Source organism: Echiichthys vipera (genome assembly GCF_963691815.1).
Source record: "Echiichthys vipera genome assembly, chromosome: 18".
NCBI lineage: Eukaryota > Metazoa > Chordata > Actinopteri > Perciformes > Trachinidae > Echiichthys > Echiichthys vipera.
In genome coordinates, this window is record NC_139843.1 from 15,667,685 (window position 1) to 15,686,877 (window position 19,193).

At 40.2% G+C, this 19,193-nt stretch overlaps 2 protein-coding genes across 2 annotated transcripts; one reads left to right on the forward strand and one right to left on the reverse strand.

Moving 5' to 3' along the window:
• Window positions 1-9,250: 9,250 nt before the first annotated feature.
• Window positions 9,251-10,764, forward strand: LOC310960586 (uncharacterized protein; the record flags this gene model as incomplete). The annotated part of the gene is made up of 6 exons (XM_083932313.1): window positions 9,251-9,364; window positions 9,547-9,643; window positions 9,794-9,823; window positions 10,321-10,374; window positions 10,547-10,612; window positions 10,730-10,764. The coding sequence occupies 6 exons, from the start codon at window positions 9,251-9,253 to the stop codon at window positions 10,762-10,764; spliced, it is 396 nt and encodes a 131-aa protein (XP_083788439.1).
• Window positions 10,619-19,109, reverse strand: kat7b (K(lysine) acetyltransferase 7b). Its single transcript, XM_083932161.1, has 14 exons — window positions 18,949-19,109; window positions 16,183-16,333; window positions 15,844-16,092; window positions 15,660-15,742; window positions 14,333-14,416; window positions 14,084-14,182; window positions 13,855-13,965; window positions 13,550-13,741; window positions 13,158-13,247; window positions 12,898-13,038; window positions 12,680-12,773; window positions 12,282-12,428; window positions 11,974-12,080; window positions 10,619-11,451 (listed from the first exon to the last, which is right to left on the reverse strand). Exons 1-14 carry the CDS (start codon window positions 18,964-18,966, stop codon window positions 11,350-11,352), a joined length of 1,668 nt encoding a protein of 555 aa, XP_083788287.1. The 5' UTR covers window positions 18,967-19,109; the 3' UTR covers window positions 10,619-11,349.
• Between the last annotated feature and the right edge of the window lie 84 nt (window positions 19,110-19,193).

The following is a 19,193-nucleotide window of genomic DNA, read 5'->3' on the forward strand; positions in this document are numbered from 1 at the left end:
ACTTGTTCAGAAAAGTCCTATATTATCAAAACACAAAGCAGAGAATAACATGACCTTCCATTCAGAAAAGATTTACATCGTTGCCTCTTAGTTAATGTGTTTATTACTCACTTGTTACCGTGTAAGCCTGCTGATCCAGCAATTGTAAGCATGACACAGACTAGCATCTCTGACATCTCACCTGACACCAGAGGCATAATAACAGCTTGTCTTGCTAATAGTGTGTGTTATTGCTGCTGTACCCTGTAATCTCTTCCCTTTCTGACGCTGGTAATGACTTGAAATATCAAACTGGCCTGCAGTGATACAATCCATACAAACACTATGTCATACAGTGACACAAACACAACACACGTCTGTGCATAAAAACATACGACAGACACGGCTTCCACTGTGCTCACCTGAGCCAGAAAGGCGACTCTTTTGTTTTCATTATTTGCCTGCAACTGCTGTCGTGGCGTCATTGTTGATCTGAAAGTAGACGAATAAGACTCAACCAACCCACACACTGATAACATAAAAAAGTGTCTCTATTTGGGTACTGAGCAATATATCTTCTATCTCTTCTTTGAAAAATACCCACCTAAAAAGTCCCTGTCTGTGTTTTAGAGGGTGCTTTACAACATGTGACTTGTGTGTGATTGCTTTGAAAGTACACAGGTGAGAAGGCAGCCACATAAGAACAAGCAGGTGTGGTTGAAGTGCCATCAGAGGTCCATATCAAAGCCAGTGGAAACTTTTTTTATACCCCAGTGAAGGCTTCTATTCTGCTTTCATCATTTTATTTGCTTGAATAGGAAAAAATCATAGGGTTTTCTCTGTGAGCCAAACAGAGCCAAGAGACTATACCCCAGCCACATACATTCAACAGAGCATATCTGGGAGGATGTTTGATCATTTCTGTGTGGGCCCCATCCTGTCTGTCTCAGTGCTGATCCCTCTGCTCTGATACACAAATTACGGTAGTACATGAACTCAGCAATCCTCAAGTGGTAGTATAAACCGTTTAATACCTGAAAGACCAGCCTACATTTCAATTTATTTTATTAGGCAATTTCTAACTCACTAAAGTGTTTGTAAGAGACATTTCCTAATTATTTTTGTAGCATGGGCCTGGAGCTGATATTTATGTAACATATATGAAGTTTATAAGGAAATACATTTTTGGAAAAGTACTGCTCAGATGAGAGGATGATTTATGCCTCAGGATCTGAAATCAAACATGTTTTGTCTGCTACTCACTCACAGTTTACACCTCAACACACCTCAGCACACCTCAGCACACCTCAGCACACCTCAGCACACTTCATCACCAAGCGAGTTATGATGCACGGGCACGCCTGTGTGTGTGAGGGAGGTAGACAAACTAAAAGAAGGAGAGAGGGAGGGGGAGGAAAAAAGCAGTTGGGGAAATACACACAACAGAAATTGGGCCCAGAGTAGGGGAGAGAATAAGCATGAGCGGAGGGTGGGAGGTGGGATGGGGAAAGAGGAAAAAGGGGGTGGTGGAACGGGGGACATGAGGAGTGAGTGACTGAGTGAGTGAAGAGCTGAAGGAGGGTAGGAGAGAATGAAGGGAGGAAGGAGGAGGGAGGGGGGTTGCTTCCTGTCGCCATTCCTGCCTGCCCACATAGACAGCCCGAGAAAGAAAGAGAGAAAGAGAATATCTGGGTGGACTGCAGGCCACATGACATTCTCTCTGGGTCCCTTGCTTTTCCTCTGCGCCGAGTGATGGGCTCCCTCCCTCCCTTCCCGTTCCCTCCCCCTCTCCCTCCCTTCCTCTGCCCTTCAAAGCTTCGACATGTCATCTCCTACCACAAAAACAGAGGTGGGAAGACTCGCTGGCGCTACCGCTGCCTCAGGGTGTCTGGCACTAAAGCTGCCTGCAAATACAGCAGGGAGAGGAGGAGGAGTGAAGAAACAGAGAGAGAGAGAAAGAGAGAGAGAGAGAGAGAGAGAGAGAGAGAGAGAGAGAGAGAGAGAGAGAGAGAGAGAGAGAGAGAGAGAGAGAGAGAGAGAGAGAGAGAGAGAGAGAGAGAGACAGAGGGAGGGAGGGAGGGAAGGAGGAAGAACGAGATAGAGACAGAAAACTCAAAAGAGAGACACAGGGAGAAGTAGCGATCAGGACAGTGTGCATTAAACAGGACTTGTAAAGCCCCTGGCATCAAAGTGTGTGTGTGGAGGGGAGCTGTTATTAAGGTGGAGATGAGTCCTGTCTATTTTTTTTAAAGTGACACTGCTGTAACCACACTGTCTGCCTCTAATGTCTCTCTGTCTCACACAGCAGCTGACTGAAGTTTATGAAAAGGAATTGAGGGGAAACTTCTAAAACTATGGGGATTGAAAGGTTTCAGATGCAGAGCCGGGACACAGTTCTAGCTGTGTGGCCTGTCCCACCATCCGAACCACAAAAACACAATGATACCCATAAAGGTTGAACAAATGGGATGAATTGGACCATGCTTATGTAAAATGTGCTGTAAACCACAAGCCCATAATTGAACATATCTTCCCTGATTCAAATGTAATTTTCTCCAGGATACTGTAGCATTTGCTTTGACTGTAAATACATACCATGGACAGCCGTTCCTCATGAATAAACGATTCCAGGCCAACTGTTTGCAGCTCGGATACCACGAAATTTGCAGATTGATTTAAGGAGCAATTATGCACTTGGCTTTTGAACCTCTGAGGCTTTGGGAATGAATTGGCGATTGGCTCCCCGACAAAGTAAGCACATCTGACCGAACAAGGCCTCGCCATAGGCTGAGAGTGTCGAAGAAGCCACAAGAGCCCAGCAAACAAGAACATCACTAACATGGCCAATTGTGGGCCTCATGGGACCCGTGGGTTCTGACCTAAGGACCGACAGATGAGCACTGTAATAAGGCTGGGAAAAAACAACAAACACTCCTACTGAGACAGAGGGATGCAACATATTGATGATGAAGGACTAAAACTTAAAGGAAAAGATGGACATTTTGGGAAATACTTCATTGTCTTTGTTGCCGAGATTTAGATGTGAAGATTGATACCACTTTTGTGTTTGAAAGCAAAATATGACGCTACAACCAGCAGCCGAAAAAGCTGGAGACAGGGGGAACATCTGGCCGGCTCCATGTAAGTCTCCACCCAAGAGCAAAGAGCTCCGACACACTAGTCAGTGTCCTGCACCACTGACACTAGACACTCCTCATCAGCGGCTGTTTGTGACAATGGGCCCATCAGTGAGAGAAATCACTCTGATAGACAGTTCAGATTAAGTGAATAAGTGCGTAAGAAGAGCAACGGAAGTGAGGAAAGTACAAACAAATGGCTAAAGTCAAGAGGCTGTGGGATCGAAAACCAACTTGTTATATAATTTAGATTTTTTTTTTTTTCATTCATTCATTCGTCCATTCATTTTTCATTGAGCTCTTTAGCGGAAACAGTTTGTAACTGTTTGTTATTGTTTGCTCGTGCACGGTGACTACCTTTAGTTCTTTTAACATCCGGTTGTGTTGTTACTGTGCTAACTGGCTAACTAGCATCTGGAATCTGTCTTAACGGTCTTCTGGTTTTTCGCATCCTGCTGGTGCGGAGAGCCACAGAACGGGTGTGCTAGTTGGATGTAGGTTTCGCCGCGTTCAAATATAAATGGCCCAGAAACAGGTGACAGTTGACCGTCGTTGCCACTGGTTCTTTGACATCACATCCGGTTGGTGTGTCTGGGCCTTAAGCCAAAGTATGTTGAGTCACAAAGTAATTATCAACCAATTTGCATACGGGCTAAATAATTCTCATTTTAAAAATATTTTAACTTCAGCTAATACAAAGCTTTGAACTAAGTTTCTGGGCAGCAAATGAATTACTTAAGTAATAACATCATAACCACCCAGTGGTGATTAAATAATAGCGTGAGCAGCAATAACCTTAATGTTGCTTTGTGATGGTAACAATTAAACATTAAACAAGGTTCTAAACCATTCAACAATGAAATATTTCTTTTTGAGAATGATGCCACAACAGTAGCAACACTGAGGACATAATGTTATTTTACTGCGCATCTCCTCACAGTCTTGAGGTAACACTTAAACACGAACCCCTCGTATAGATAAGGTATTATTAAGATATTTTGAATAACTTCTAAATCAAAATTCTGATGTTTTTCACACAGACCTCCCATGCTCCTTTTGGTTCAAGACCGGTGCAGCCAATCCCATGACACCAGTTTGTCTCACTGTTAAGACACACAGAGACAGAATCACCATAGTACCAGCCTGAAGCCCCCAGTCTGAGCATGCAAAGGCAGACAGTCATATTTCATTCTCAGAGAGCCTTGAAAAGCCAAAATGTATGTCTCTCTCTAAAGAAACCACACTAAAGGGCCACAGGGCACCAAACGGGAAAAACAACTCAAGGAACAAGAGAGTTGGGAGGCATTCAGGCAACAGGGAAAACTCCTAAGATAATTTATAGTTACACATACACTAGGTCGTACGCCTACCATTGTATGGATGGAGTCTTTGTCATACAATGTCTGATCTATTCTGGTGTTGACGGTTTAACGTGGAAATACACCAAATAAGAGGCTGTGATAAATCTTAAAAATAAATTTATATTTATGTATTTACTATTACTATTTATGATTGTTCGTGATCTAAAATAATAAGCACAGTAGCATCATTTCTTAGCAATTGTATTGTGATGCCAATTTTGTAATTGTTCATCTGATACTGATGGTGTTTTTATGGTTATCTACATCGATGTCTGAGCAGACGTCATCACATTAAGTCTGAACCTTTTCTTGATTTATGCAAAAAACGGTTTTCATCTTTTATCAATTTAACACAGTAAGAACGTCACCACTTCACTGTGTGCAATTAAGAATATCCATATTTCTTTGTGGTGGTTAAGACACTGTATGTCTGCTGACATTTGAATGTTTCAAGTTTAAAACTCAAACAACAATAACAAATTAAATATAAAAATCAAAGACACATTATAATATGTGTCACATTGCCCCTGACCAAGGCAGTACTTTCACATCCTTTGTTTATATGGCAGCCAAGTACAGACAACAAATTCATCATGAGGACTTTGAAGTCCTGTTAAAATATGTCCAGTGAAGGAGAAGGCAACATTATGGTAGCACTGCAGATTTTGGTGCTTTGATTTCATCTGTTAGACAACACTGCCACCTGCTGGATGAGGTGTAGCTTTTCACAAGAGTTTAACCAGGCTACAGCAGATAAACCTCTCAAAAGGATCCTTGGGAAGTCAATCATTGGGAAATCAATAAATGCAGTGAATAGTAATTTACAGCTTTTACATTGGACACATGCTGATTGAACATAGAATCTTAAAGACACATATAATTATAAACTTAGAAGGATGTTTACATATTCATAGATTCTGTATTTTGGAGAAGGAACAGATGTAATTTCCAAAACTTCCAACATCAGACACTAATAATTATTCACAGAGGAGTATTTTTACGTGTCTTAAAACATATCTAAGTTAAACTCCTTAGCTTTTACAGTATCTACATTACAGTGTATTTGCATTGCACAGTGGCTACCCTTTGTCACTTTTCTTTACTTGACTGACCTGCTCCCGAAAAGCCCACTTAGTCTCCATGAATTGACTCATTTGTAAGTGTTAATATGTGTCCAGATTGTGTGGAGATAGCAGGTCTCAGTCGGCCTTAAAGGCGCTCTGTCAGGCTAAAGAGGTGATGATATCAAGCTTCTAGTCTAAACTCACCACAGAGGAGCTCTGTGGGGTTCGACTCATCTGATAAAACAGTATCTGTCAACAGGAGATTATGGCCCTTAGCTCTAATAATGAGCCGCCCTCTACTGCCACCTTGTGTCAGCTATCTGCACCCAACTGCTACACCTGCATCTGCTCTTAGGTGAAGAATTAAATAAACTAATTAAGTTAATTCTGAGACTGAGTATTAATGTGTAACATGTCTATAGACAGTGTCATGCAGGACCACGGCAGCAGGCACCACCACGATCAGCAGAGACCTGCGAGACGACAAAGCACAAACAACTCCGGGGAACGAGTTGAATTAGTAACATGCATTGATGAGACATGAATGATACAGACAGAGAGGAGAGAAGCTCAGAGTATCTGGAAAAGTATTATCGCTTGCAGACTAGGCCTATAGCAGCATAACTAAGCAGATCAAAATCAGCTTAAAAATAACAACATTGCTAAGGGCTCGTAAGCCCTAGCTGTAAGCTTTATCAAAAAGGAAAGTTTTAAGTTTACTCTTAAATATGGGGACAGTGTCTGCCTCCTGAATAACACTTGAGAGTTGGTTCCAAAGGAGAGGAGCTTGGTAGCTGAAGGCTCTGCCTCCCATTCTACTAATGGAGACAACGAGTCACTGCGTATCAATACTTTACAAGATTGAGTATGTTTAATCCACTGACCTATCATCAAAATAGTAAAACCCTACAGTATATAAGATGTATTAGTTGGATGCTCTTTTGTAAAGTCCAACATTCAGCCATTGGACTAAAGCTACCCCTGTTCTGATAGCCTACACACTCGGTCCACAGCCAGTGGAGGTACCATACCATACACAAACATTTTAATCTTCTTTGGGTTTGAATAGCAGTTGGCTAACCAGCTTATAGGGGCAATACCACTAATAAATAATGATTCTCTGCGTAGGTGTAGCAAATGATTGATCAGTAGGGCTTAGTTTTAGATAACATGGCCCTACACACAGTGCCTTAGCATTCCCTATCCAACCAAAACTGTAAATCCTGGACTCATTATGTCCCCAACACTCCTGTCTTTGTAGGGTATGATGTAGCAATGTCCTTGTAGATTAACCCAACCTGCCAACATAAGCTTGTATATACCATAGACAGTTTTTTTTTTACACTGATACAAAAAAAATATTCCCCTAGGGATCAATAAAGTATACCTTCTATATTATGCTACTTATAACAAAGCGTGTATGATTTTATGCAAGTACTTTGGGGGAAAAAAAAAACTATTTAAGATGTCAGATAGCCTAAATGTAGTAAAGTTAAAGCGTCTGTGAATATTCTTATTTGTGCAGGTCATTGTTGTCCCCAAAGAACTTTAAATCAAAAGCAACTGTACTTGGTTGCTTTTGACTTAAATTTATTTGGGGAAAAGTTAAAGGGTTTGCAAAAAAGAAAATAAAAGATTTAAGTAAAGTACAATTACCTCATATTTGTACCTAAGTACAATAATTGAGCACTATCTTGCATTTCCCATGATGCATCTGTAAGAAGGTGATCCACAACAATCAAAGTAACATATTGTTTGTCTCAGAATGAAAGCCCCCTAAAGGGGGCCCATGCCCATGATTGCACTTGTTTGGCATCACTTGTAATGCCATATGAGATGCACAAATCAACAACAAAAAAAAGAGTCACACATTTAAAGGTTAACACAGGGCTCAGCACTAATAGTGCGTTACCAGCAGTGAGCAGTGCAAATCCTGAAATGGCCTACAAAACCACTACCCCGAGTCTCATGGAAATACAGTGTTCTGTCATTACGGGAGCTCTTTGTGACTCAACCATTTCATATGCAAATGTTGTGCCTCTGATTTCTTTTGATTCAGCACTCCACGTTAGCTGTGGGTTATGTGCACACGAGGGGCTGTCGTTCAGGTGTAAATGCCTTTCAGGCCTAATTGTTCCGGGTTTTTCTTGCTTTTAGAAGCACCTGTGCGTGGATCAAAGCATTTGATGTGTGTGTCAGCTCTGTTTCAAGTGGCTCTCCTTACAGCACATCGATTGTCAAGTAATTGCCTCTCTTGAAATTTCTATAGCCAGAGTGTTGTGAGAAGAGCTCACCTTTCGTTCGAATAGAGTATTTAGATGGCTAAGTAAGTAAAGATCGTGAAAATGTTTAACAACAATGTAATCATCTCAGGAGGCGGAAAATAAATATTGCGTGATCAAAAGTTACTTGAGCAATAGCTGGCTGTGGTATATTGTGCTGTGATATAATGACAATATACCATGGCCTGAAGTGAGCTATTGCACTTCAAGTATGGCAATATGACAGACAACAACTCATTCCAATTTAAATTGATTTGTACTAATAAAACATAATGTTAACGATAAAATTGGTCCTCCTGGGCTGGCTGCCTGCACATACCGAGGCAGTTGCTATGGAACGCAGCCTACACTAGCAACAGACATTCACCAAAGTCACACAATAACACAAACTAATCAATGCAGTGGAGGACCAGAACCTCCTGTTTTCTGCAAGGTAAAATAATTGTTTTTGTCAAAGGATTCTGGTGGCTTTGAAGAGAGCAAAGATAACGGCTTTGTTTCCCTGTTGGCAAGGTAACGTTCACCACGCAGAACGATGCAGAATCGTGCAATTGTGTTAGGCTTCATAGCCATTGTATGTGGTTATTATACCACGTATATGAAACAATTGGACTGCTTGATTTGAGCTACATGTTTAAAAAATATTGAAATAATTCTGACATATTTCAGGTTATCATGTGCAACACATTTCACACATATTACATTGCACTTGAAATGTCAACTGTCTGTTTGTGATCTTCATAAACCAATACGCGTCTGAGGTCGAGGTCACGTCTTTGTTGTCCCGCTTCATAAATCCAGAAGTAGCTGCCAAGTCAATTGGTTGACTAATAAAGCACCTTCAAAGCAAATGGTTATATTTGCAAAGCATTGGTCAAAGACCTGACGCGCCTGCATGTCCTGCACTCGTTGGTGATATCAAAGAGGCATGTGAACATCACAAGGATATTTTTAGACCAAAAGCAATCTAGATGCCTAATAAAAATCGAAATGAAAGGTGACCACCACAAATGTAAATATTTAAGCTTTAATATTATTGAGCATGTGGCGGGTTTCTTAGATATTAACTCTGATTGTAAATCTTTGGATTATATCGTAGTTTCAACTGTAGAACAACTGAAGAAATACATTCATCTTCAATTCTAAATCATTTTTGATTAATAAGATATGACATGTGTACTGCCTGCAAAATACTTAATGTTTGAGGTGGAAAGAGACGTCAGGGTGTAATACAGAAAATCTGGAAGTTTCCAAATGTGAATTCATGATCATGTTTGGGGGGGAGGGTTCTAGCAGTATGTGCGTAAAGGTATAAATGCACCCTGGATACAGTGACAGAGACAGATTAACACTGAATCTCATCTGCCCATCTGTCAGTTTATTTGACTGTTTTACACTTTGATTGAAGATACGGACCTGACCAAGAAATGAATAACTTGAAGATCCAGCTTGTTGTTGTGACTCTTTGTGCTTTGGTGCAAACCTATCAGGCTCTGTCTCCTAGGGTGGAAGAGGAGAGAGGGTTATCCAAAGACTCGCAGGTGAGCATCTGTAATTTAACAAGGGAGAATACAGTTAGGGACATATTATTTTTATTTTTATTGCTTAAGGGATCAAATTCTCTCTATATTATTTCTGGATATATATTTAATTCCTGATTTAACATGGAAAATATTTTATTTTAATAAGAAATCAAACATGTAAATATGATGTTTTCTGGCAGGATGAGTTCCTGGAAGCAGGTCTGACCCACCCGATGGCCAGTGTGATGAAAAGATCCAAAGCCCTTCGCTTCTATGGACTCATGGGGAAACGCTCAGGTGGCCTCTGACTTCAACTCTGCATACAAAAAAACAACATGCTTTTGAATGTATTCTTTCTATGGCTCATTACACTCTATATGTGTGTGGTTATGAATATGAAAAGACTGGTACATGACTATAATTTAGGTTTCTTTTTATCCTCCACAGGTATAAAGAAACCTTTTAAAGTAAATAGACGTAAGTAGCTTGGTGTCACTTTTGCACTGTAGTATAATAATGTAATGCTGCTTAAAAATATAGCAATCCTAAATGTAAATGAGTTTGAAAAAACCTGACTGGCTCAATCACTGAGTGTTGATACCTTTAAAAAACACCCTTCAATCTAAAATCTAAATCATCTTTATTATGACAGCATCATTTATCACTGTTTTAAAAAAGAAAAAAGATCAAATGACAATAACTGTAAAATCAAAGTAATACATTTTAATTGAAATTTAAAATTGAGATTTTCATTCAAGGTTTTGCAGAGAAACACACTAAAAGATAAATCTAAAATATTGTATTAGAGATTAAAATAATCTCAAAATGTAAATTGCAGTGTTTGTGCTCAGATGCCATGTTTAAATGGTTTCTTTTTAGAATTGCAGTACTCACGGGATGCAACATTTCATATATGACCTACTGTTTATGAAACTGCTACTGTGTAAATGTGATCACCTTTCTTACATTTGTAGGAAACAAAGGAGAGACGTTTGTGGGTCTGATGGGAAGAAGCATTTCTGGTGGTGGTAAGCACAAACATCAAGAAACAGAATTTAAATCGTTTCAAAATATTAAAGCAGCTTTATTGATATTAAAAATATCAAATTGCAAATACACATTTAACAGCTATGACGATAAGTACAAGGCAAAGACAGTCCCGTCATAATGTTGACTTCAAATGTTTTGTGTTTATTACAGAATCTTTAACCAGAATAATTCCATCTTCAACAACCACTGATGTTTCAGAGAAACCACACAAGCAAGGTATGATTGGATCAGTATAAAAACCTGAGGTTGTTTTATTTCTGTGCATTCTTACAGGGTATGTTTTTATATTCTCAGCAAATTAAAAATATCTTTAATTTACTATTCCATTGGCAGGTTCATCAGAGGAATGGGTCCATATCATGTATTGATGGAGCTCGAAAAAAAGAAGTACATATTTTGATCTATACAATTTTACACCAACCAAAGACATCACCATACATCATACTCCTCAAAACACACTGCGCTTACAGTTTTGATTCATGCTAACAATTATGTGTTATGCCGAAATAAAAGCAACTATCATCTTCAAAATGCACATTTATTGAATTAAATAAACATAACAGCCTGTAAATGTTGCTAAATGTGGGTATGTATTTATTTTCTAGTTTTTTTTTGCAGGAGCAAAGCAAAAACATTCACATCATCCACCACACTGGAGCATTTCTCTCTGAACATTCAAAGCTTAGTAGATGTTGGCAGTTTTTAAAACAAACAGGACAAAGGAATTCTCTACTGTTCATTGTTTGACAATGCTTGAGTCAGGAACGTATGGTGCTTAAAATCTGAATCAAAGTAAAATATAAAAGTAAAAAAAGTTTAGTGAGAAATAAAACAAGTAAAAACGTGAAAAGAACGATTGAACACTGGTCTTTATTGACAGTTGGTAGGTCGAGGCTACTTGTGGCTGGTGAGGCTGTAGGTGAGTTGATTCAGCAGCCTGAGGATCTTAGTGCTTATGTCCCTTTGGGAGGCGTCCATTTTAGTGAGCTCGGGTCGATGGTTTTGTTGCTGTTGCCTCTCTTGATCTCCTTCGCTTTCCACTCATCAATCAGGTCCTGTGAGGGAGAAAAGAAAAAGTAACAAACTGGGCTGTCATTACATTTAAGGGAAGCTGCACTACTGTCATTTTTCAACATGTGTCTGAAAACAATGTATGTTATAATTATCACCACATTATCTTGAAACTTAAAGGTCTCATATTGTGCTCATTTTCCGAATCATACGTGTATTTTGGGTTTCTACTAGAACATGTTTACGTGCTTTAATGTTCAAAAAACACATTATTTTTCACATACTGTCTGTATACTACTGTACTGTCTGTATATATCCCTATTCACCCTCTGTCTGAAATGCATCATTATAATATGATGAAAGATTATTATGGATTTTTTTTTTGCATCGCCAAAAATAAACTGCCTACCCTTGGCCAAAGTATTGATGTTTCACTTTTTCTCTTAGATGTTAGATGTCAACACAAGCTCTTAAAATGAATGTTGTTAAAATAACATTTAAGAGAGATCATAAACTTAAGCAGCAGTAAAAAAAAAAAAAACAGACACTCGGACCAATCATCTTACCTGTCGCTTCAACACCAAGTGCTTTCCCTTCCAATACTTCAGCATCTGAAGAGACTGCAGGGTGCTCACTATGTCCACCGGATTGACAGCAGTTTCCTGACTGATCTCTGTGCAGCAAAAAAATATTAAAATAGTAAACAAGATTTGTATATGCATGCGTGCACTTTGCTCAAGACGATCTTAACCTGTGTTGAAAAACCTCTCAACTAAGCTATATTTTAAGATATGTTACAAACACATTCTGCATTTTATCTTAATGGTGGTATAAGAAGGTTAGTGGCCACGCTGCTCTAAATCTGTGTTCTCACCTTTGATGGAGATCTCTTTGCCCTGGAAATTGTACATGTATCTAAGTAACACCTCCTTCCAGTAGCTACGGTAACTGATGAGGCCGAGGTCAGACAGAGGCCTCTCAGGAGAGCCCACCTTCTCTTCCACTTTGGACAGAAGGTAGCCTAAACAAATCACAGAGAAACACTTTTAATGAAGAATGAATCCCAGATGACAAATCTAGCAAATCCACACACAAACTGCATATTTTGCTTTAGCTAACGCTAGCTATTACAAGCGGATATACAGATACATCCGAACGTCTCCAAAAATCAAATGCAAAAGCCCTTGATTAATATCCCTTTATTGAAGCTTTTATTATAAATATTCTGCATTTTGTGAAAATGAGAAAAATTAGAGAAAAACATATACTTACTGAAGTCAATCAGCATCTTGCCAAAGCCCTGCCTCATGTACTGTGGCATAGTCAGGATACAGGATACATTGTAGTTCAGGAAGGAATTCTTCTCCTGTAATTGATGAAAAAATAAAAAACATTCCAGTTGCTTATATATACAAAAATACAATGTATACAATATCTAATTTTGATATGCTCTATACACAGCATAAATCTTAACTTGTTCTTCCATTTACCTTGGAAAAGTATCCCACTAAATGGCAGCCGGTGTTGTCGGCCTCAGTCATGACGTAGAAGAGAAAAGGCTCCACGTCGTAGTACAGTGTTTTGTGGTCCAAGAAGAGCTTGGCGAGTAAACACAGATTCTGGCAGTAGATCTGGGGAGAAAACGACACTTATTGGTAAGATGTCACTGTCTGTGATGCTTGCTTTACAGATGTATGTGTAACAAATATTCCAATATCGACAGGGAGTAAAGATTTTGAGGTGTGCCTACCTTATTCTTTTTGCCATCGACTTCAAACACAGATATACCCCCCTTTCTGTACACCTCATCTCCTGGAGGATGCTTCCACACACACTTGGCCTGAAAAGAAACGTAAATAAACCCACATACATACATTTGAAGGCCATAATACAGCGATAGCAGGCATATATAATATGAACACAATTTTATATCCAAATGTCTGGAGGAAGAGATTTTCTTTTCAAAAAGAACTAAAATTGATAATTTCAAAAATTATGGAGAACCCACTATATTCTAACCTTCACATACCTTTTCAGCTAGTAATTATGAACTATCTGTGAGTTGGTTGGCTACTAGATGAATTAAAAGGTCAAATATACCATTTTAAAAACTGCATTTGTATCAAACGCCCGTTGACTCACCATGTGTCGCCTGAGAATGGTCTGGCTCTTCATGTACTTGAGGCAGAACTCGCAGACGTAGAGGCGACCCAGGCGTGCATACTCCTCAGGATAGGGTGAGTGGTACCAGGTGTCCAGCTCGTAGCGGCCGAATAGGATGGTTTTTATCATGTTACTGCCCTCAGTGATCTGACCCTGGATACGCAGCTTCTCCTGCAGGGGGGAGATACACAGTGTTACTGCTGGTCTTAGCATTAACCTGTGTGATAAGGTTATTATATTACAGACATTTATTACACCGATGGAGATATGAAACAGCCCATTACCAGATCTTCAGACGCACGGGCCTGGGCTTTTCTGAAGAGCTCCAGGTCATATTCGCTGGTGATGTTCTCCAGCAGAGGCTCTCTGGTGTTGCTGTGTGTCTGCCGATGCTCCTGTGGACCAGTAAGACAAAGGAATGGAGAAATATATACCATCCAATCGTACACATGGAGTGAGTCAAAGTGCAGCGCAGTAAGCAAACAGCTGCATGTTGGAGTGCCAGTGACGTACCATGTGCTTTTCTTTCTGCTCCTTCTGAAGGCCAGAGTTTCGCCCTTTCCTCATTTCAGCCACCTGCTCTTTGTATCTGCTCTGTTTCGATGTTGGCGTCTTAAAATCAAGACAGAAATGCAAATACAAATATCAAACACACACAATAACAACTGTATTTGTAATTTTCAGCTGATACAACTCCATTCATATGCTTCCTGCTAGAATGTGAACATGAATAATGTGATACCAATCACTGCGAAAGCGTACCTGGTGACGAGTTGCATGGCGTGAGTTGTTTTCTTCCTGCCCCTTCACCTCCTCCTCTTGTTTCTCACGGCTGATGGCTTTCACCTGTAATGAAGAGTAAAGATGCCGCTCAAAATGTCAAATATTTGCTTATGTGTTGCTAGGCCTTGTTATAACATTGTATGATACAGCCTTTCTGTTTTTGAAACATTTGTCTTTAACCATAAGACCTCCATACCAGTTGAATAAAAAACAAAAACAAAAGTTAGCACCGCCCTGGTTCCCTCGACAAAAAGCCGGTGGGATGTTTCCATTGGATTTGAGATTATTGCAGAAATAAGCTCTGTGGCAAACAGAAGTTTATGACAGGCGTTTTGTTAAGCAAGACAACCTTCATAATGAACACAACTTTTTGACTTTTTAAACGTAAATGCAGTCAGCAAAGCTAACATTAGGCTATAAACAAACTACTGTATATCCTCCAGCTAATTACGCTTGTACAGTATGATGACGTTGTAATCTCATTGGGCCACTTGTTAGAAACAAACCTTTTTAAAAACACACACAAATATCATAATTCACCAGTGGGGTTTTTCCTGACTTATTTTATGTCGTAGAACAAAAAAGTGAAAAATGCCATAAGTCTGCGTTAATCACTGACCTTATTTAAGGCATCTAACCAAAAACTCAAGTGAACTCACTTCCAGGTGTTAGGACTCATTCATGCAGCACTCAATATACAAATAAATTAAACTGATACATGTAATGTAGACACTCCAAAAGATATTATCTAAGTAAGGGGTTATGTAGAGCGAGTTGTAGAGTTGGTCCTAACTGCGAATGGAAACCCGACGCTGTCGTGTAATAACTAGTTGCTTATTACGGCTACTTACTAAAGACAACCATGATTTGTCACAAAATAATTATCTTAATGGAAATCCGGCATTTTTTTGTTGCCACAGCTGACATTAAATTTACCCGACTTCTTTCTTTGTTGGATGGAAATAGTCCTAAAAATCAGAGCTGCATCCATAGCAGCTGTCTGCTATACAGAAAGCACAGATCGTATAATGCTGTGATTTACCAATCAACAAAGCATTGTACTAACATATATGTACAAATACAATAAATATTGAAAAGATTAGAACATGAAGTGAAAAATAAATCTGAAAAAACTGACAAAGCACAACAAAGCTAATAAAAACACAACTAATGCTACCATATAATACCACACAATGAGATCATCAGAGTTGGCTACCTTCATTATAGTGAAAATCAACTGAAATATATCATCAGACCATTAAACGAACAATAAAAAGAGCTACAATGTTATTTTGAAGATACTCACTTTGCATTCATCAGCGGAAAGATTGTGGTAAAGAGGGCAACCTGATACAGCAAAATGGCGTTCGTGTTTTCCAGTGAGGTGACCTGGGCAAATTGAGAAAAGGAGGTAATTTATATAGTACATAATGTCAATGATTCCATTGATGAACCAATGTATAACATTTTCAAAAGGTCAGGGATTTTACCAAGTGAATTGCATCCCGGTGTAGGGCATTTCATGTTGAAGTTGTAAGTCTCGTGACAGCGACGGCGCTTGGGTCGATGGGAGAGGTCCTTATCTGAGTCTCTGTTAGCTTGATCTTTGGCCTGGCTCTCGTCATGGGAGGCATTGGGGCTGGAGATGTCTAGCTCAGATTCAGAAGAGGGGGCATTTCCGGTGGGCGTCAGTGGTGGAGATTCATCATGGTCCGCAGCTCGCTTCAAGTCTGGAGTATCTAAAGTAAAAGGATTTAAACCGCCCTGTTCATTCAACAGCTAAGATTAATTGCTACAAAATGTTATATTGTATTCGTAGGATTGCTTACCCTGAGAGCTTTGGCTAAGGCGAGTAGAGGCTCTGGTGAGGCGCTGTCTCTTGTGCATGTTCCCATCACTTTCTGAACTGTTGGTCTGGTCTCTTTCAGCGGAGGAATCAGAGTCTTCAGTTCCATCCGAACCACTCCCAACCATATGTCTCTATCAGGGGGGGAAAATGAAATCAGAGGCATACATATACACAAATTCCGTAATCATGGCACAAATACAGTACGTAGAAGCTGATGCGTCATGGCATGAGTCAGTGATGCCTTCACCTTTTTACTTCAGAATAAAATCAGCTGTCCCTTGAGGATTCCACCCCAAGTAGTGCATGGTAACACAAATAATTCACCATGGTTGGAGAGATGCTTTCAAAAGAGCCCCGGGATAAAGTTGTGGATAGGCACAAGTTAGGAGAAGGATATAAAAAGATTTCAAAGGCTTTAACTATCCCTCTGAGGACCGTTCAGAGTATTGTCAAGAGGTGGAAGGCATATGGCTCCACCAAGACCTTGCCTCCATCGGGTCGCCCCTCCAAACTGGATTACCAAGCCAGGAAAAGATTGATCAGGGAGGCTGCCAAGAGGCCCATGGTGACCCTGAAGGAGTTACAAGTCTAAATGGCGGAGGTCGGTCGATCTGTGCATGCGACCACAATTTCACAACTTCTACAAACGATGGTCTTCATGGCAGGGTGGCAAGAAAGAAGCCTATCCGAAAAAAAGTCACACTGAGTAGTTAACCGCCTGTCAAAAAACACATTGAAGATTCTTATGTTATACTTTCAGATGAGACCAAAACTAAACTTTTATGGCAGAACCCAACACAGCACACCACCCAAAACACACCATAGCTACATTGAAGCATGGTGGTGGCAGAATTATGTTGTGGGCTTGTTTCTCTTCAGCAGGGACTGGGCAGTTAGTCAGGATTGAAGGGAAAATGGATGCTGCCAAGTACACGCATATTCCTTTAGGAAAACCTGCAGCCCTCTGCTAGACACTTGAAAATGAGCAGGTGGTTTACCTTCCAGCATGACAACGACCCAAAACACACCTCCATAAAAACAACACAGTGGCTAAGGTGAATGTCCTAGAGTGGTCCAGTCAGAGCCCTGATCTGAATCCTACAGAAAATCTGTGGATGGACTGGAAGTGTTCAGTCCATCGTCGCTCACCACAGAACTTGGCCGAACTGGAACAGTTCTGCAGGAAGAATGGGGAAATATTCACCAAGGTGTGCAAAGCTGATATATCCAAACGGACTGATAGCTGTAATTAAAGCGAAAGGTGCCTTCACAAAGTATAAAATCTGGGGACTAGGGGTGTGACGAGACCCTCAGCTCACAAGATGAGACAATACACGATATTGAGTGCACGAGAATGAGACAAGGCGGTATTTTAACACTGTTTTTGTATTTTCTTTCCGGGCAGGTTTCCATAAAACATAGCACTTGGAATTCAGTCCAAAGGATCAATTTTGGTCTCATAACCTTTTGCCCCAAGGCATCAGAAACTCCAATATGTGTTTTGACATACTGTAAACGATACTCAATGTGACATTTTTTCAGAAGAGGCTTCTTTCTTGCCACCCTGCCGTACAGACCAGCGTTATGTAGAACTTGTGATATTGTTGTCACATGCACACTTCGACCAACCTCTGCCATTTAGACTTGTAACTCCTTAAGGTCACCATGGGCCTCTTGGTAGCTTCCCTGATCAATCGGTCATGGAGGGGCGGCCCGATCTTGCCAAGGTCTGGGTGGTGCCATATGCCTCCACTTCTGGACAATATATATATATATGATTAACTCAGGTTGTAATACAAGAAAAAGTGACAATTTCAAAAGGCTATGATGACTTTCTATAGGCACTGTACAAAGCACAATCAATGAGGTTGGCTTGCTAGTAACTTGGTTGTTGTATAGATAAAACCAGCACCCTTAAACCTGGGACAATTGGATATTTCTTTAACAACCTGTTTACGGGTTTGCCCGCTGTTTTGTTTATCCAGTTGTCTCTGTAATCGTGATTTGAGAGAAGGGTTAAAACAGCTGATAGCTCGCTGTTAGCTGGATTTGTGGCAGGTCACACAGCTGTGACCATTATATTCTACTACAGTAGGCATTTGGTACTTTACTAAAAGTGTGACGTAAAAATAACGTTACGTAAATCGAACAGCTGTCAAGAAAAAGTGTCTAGTCTGTTTAGCACTTCAGCAACCTAACGTTAATATTATTGTTAGCTTCGCTTGTCATGTTAGCTTAAGCTGCCCCGGTTTCCTTACACGGCTAATAGACCGTGGCACCAGGCTGCGTTAACCAACCTCGCATTTTAAAATGTAGCGCTTATTAGTGTTTTCCTTCCTGTGCCTATTTACATATAACTGACAGAATACGAGTTATTATGGTCTTGTGTTAAGTTCGGCACACATATAACTCACAGAGCAACGTTTTATTTCAATAATACCCAAGGTAAAGTTTTAAATTCCGTTTAGCTGCTCGCTGCCTCCCATCACGGTGTAACGTTTCGTTAACGTCAGTTATCTTAATTTAACGTTGACTGAAAACGTTGACAAAAGAAGAATATGCCAACAAAAACACTTTGAAAACCAATGGAATGGTTCAATGCCGGTTGAAGGAGTGAAGATGTGTACAACAAATTCCATGTTTCGGCATTTTAAAGAGTCGGAGTGTTGAATGGAGTCTGGTGCAGCGAAGAGTGGAGCTAACTCAGCTAACGTTACCCTCTTGTGCGCCCTACATTTGCTCTCACCTGTCGTCTACGAGGCATTTTCACCCGGATGAGCGGTACTTCCCGCTGGTTTGTGGTCACAAATGGCAAATTCCCCTGCCGTCAGATAAAGAAGACTAAAGAAAACTATTTATTGATTTCTTTCAGGCAGAAGTTTATATGTACACAGCGTTGCCTGGGTATCTCGCGCCACAGCCCCGCACAGACAGAGCAGAGAATTGCATTTCCGGTAAGAAACCCATGGAGCCGCCACACCAGCAGGGGGC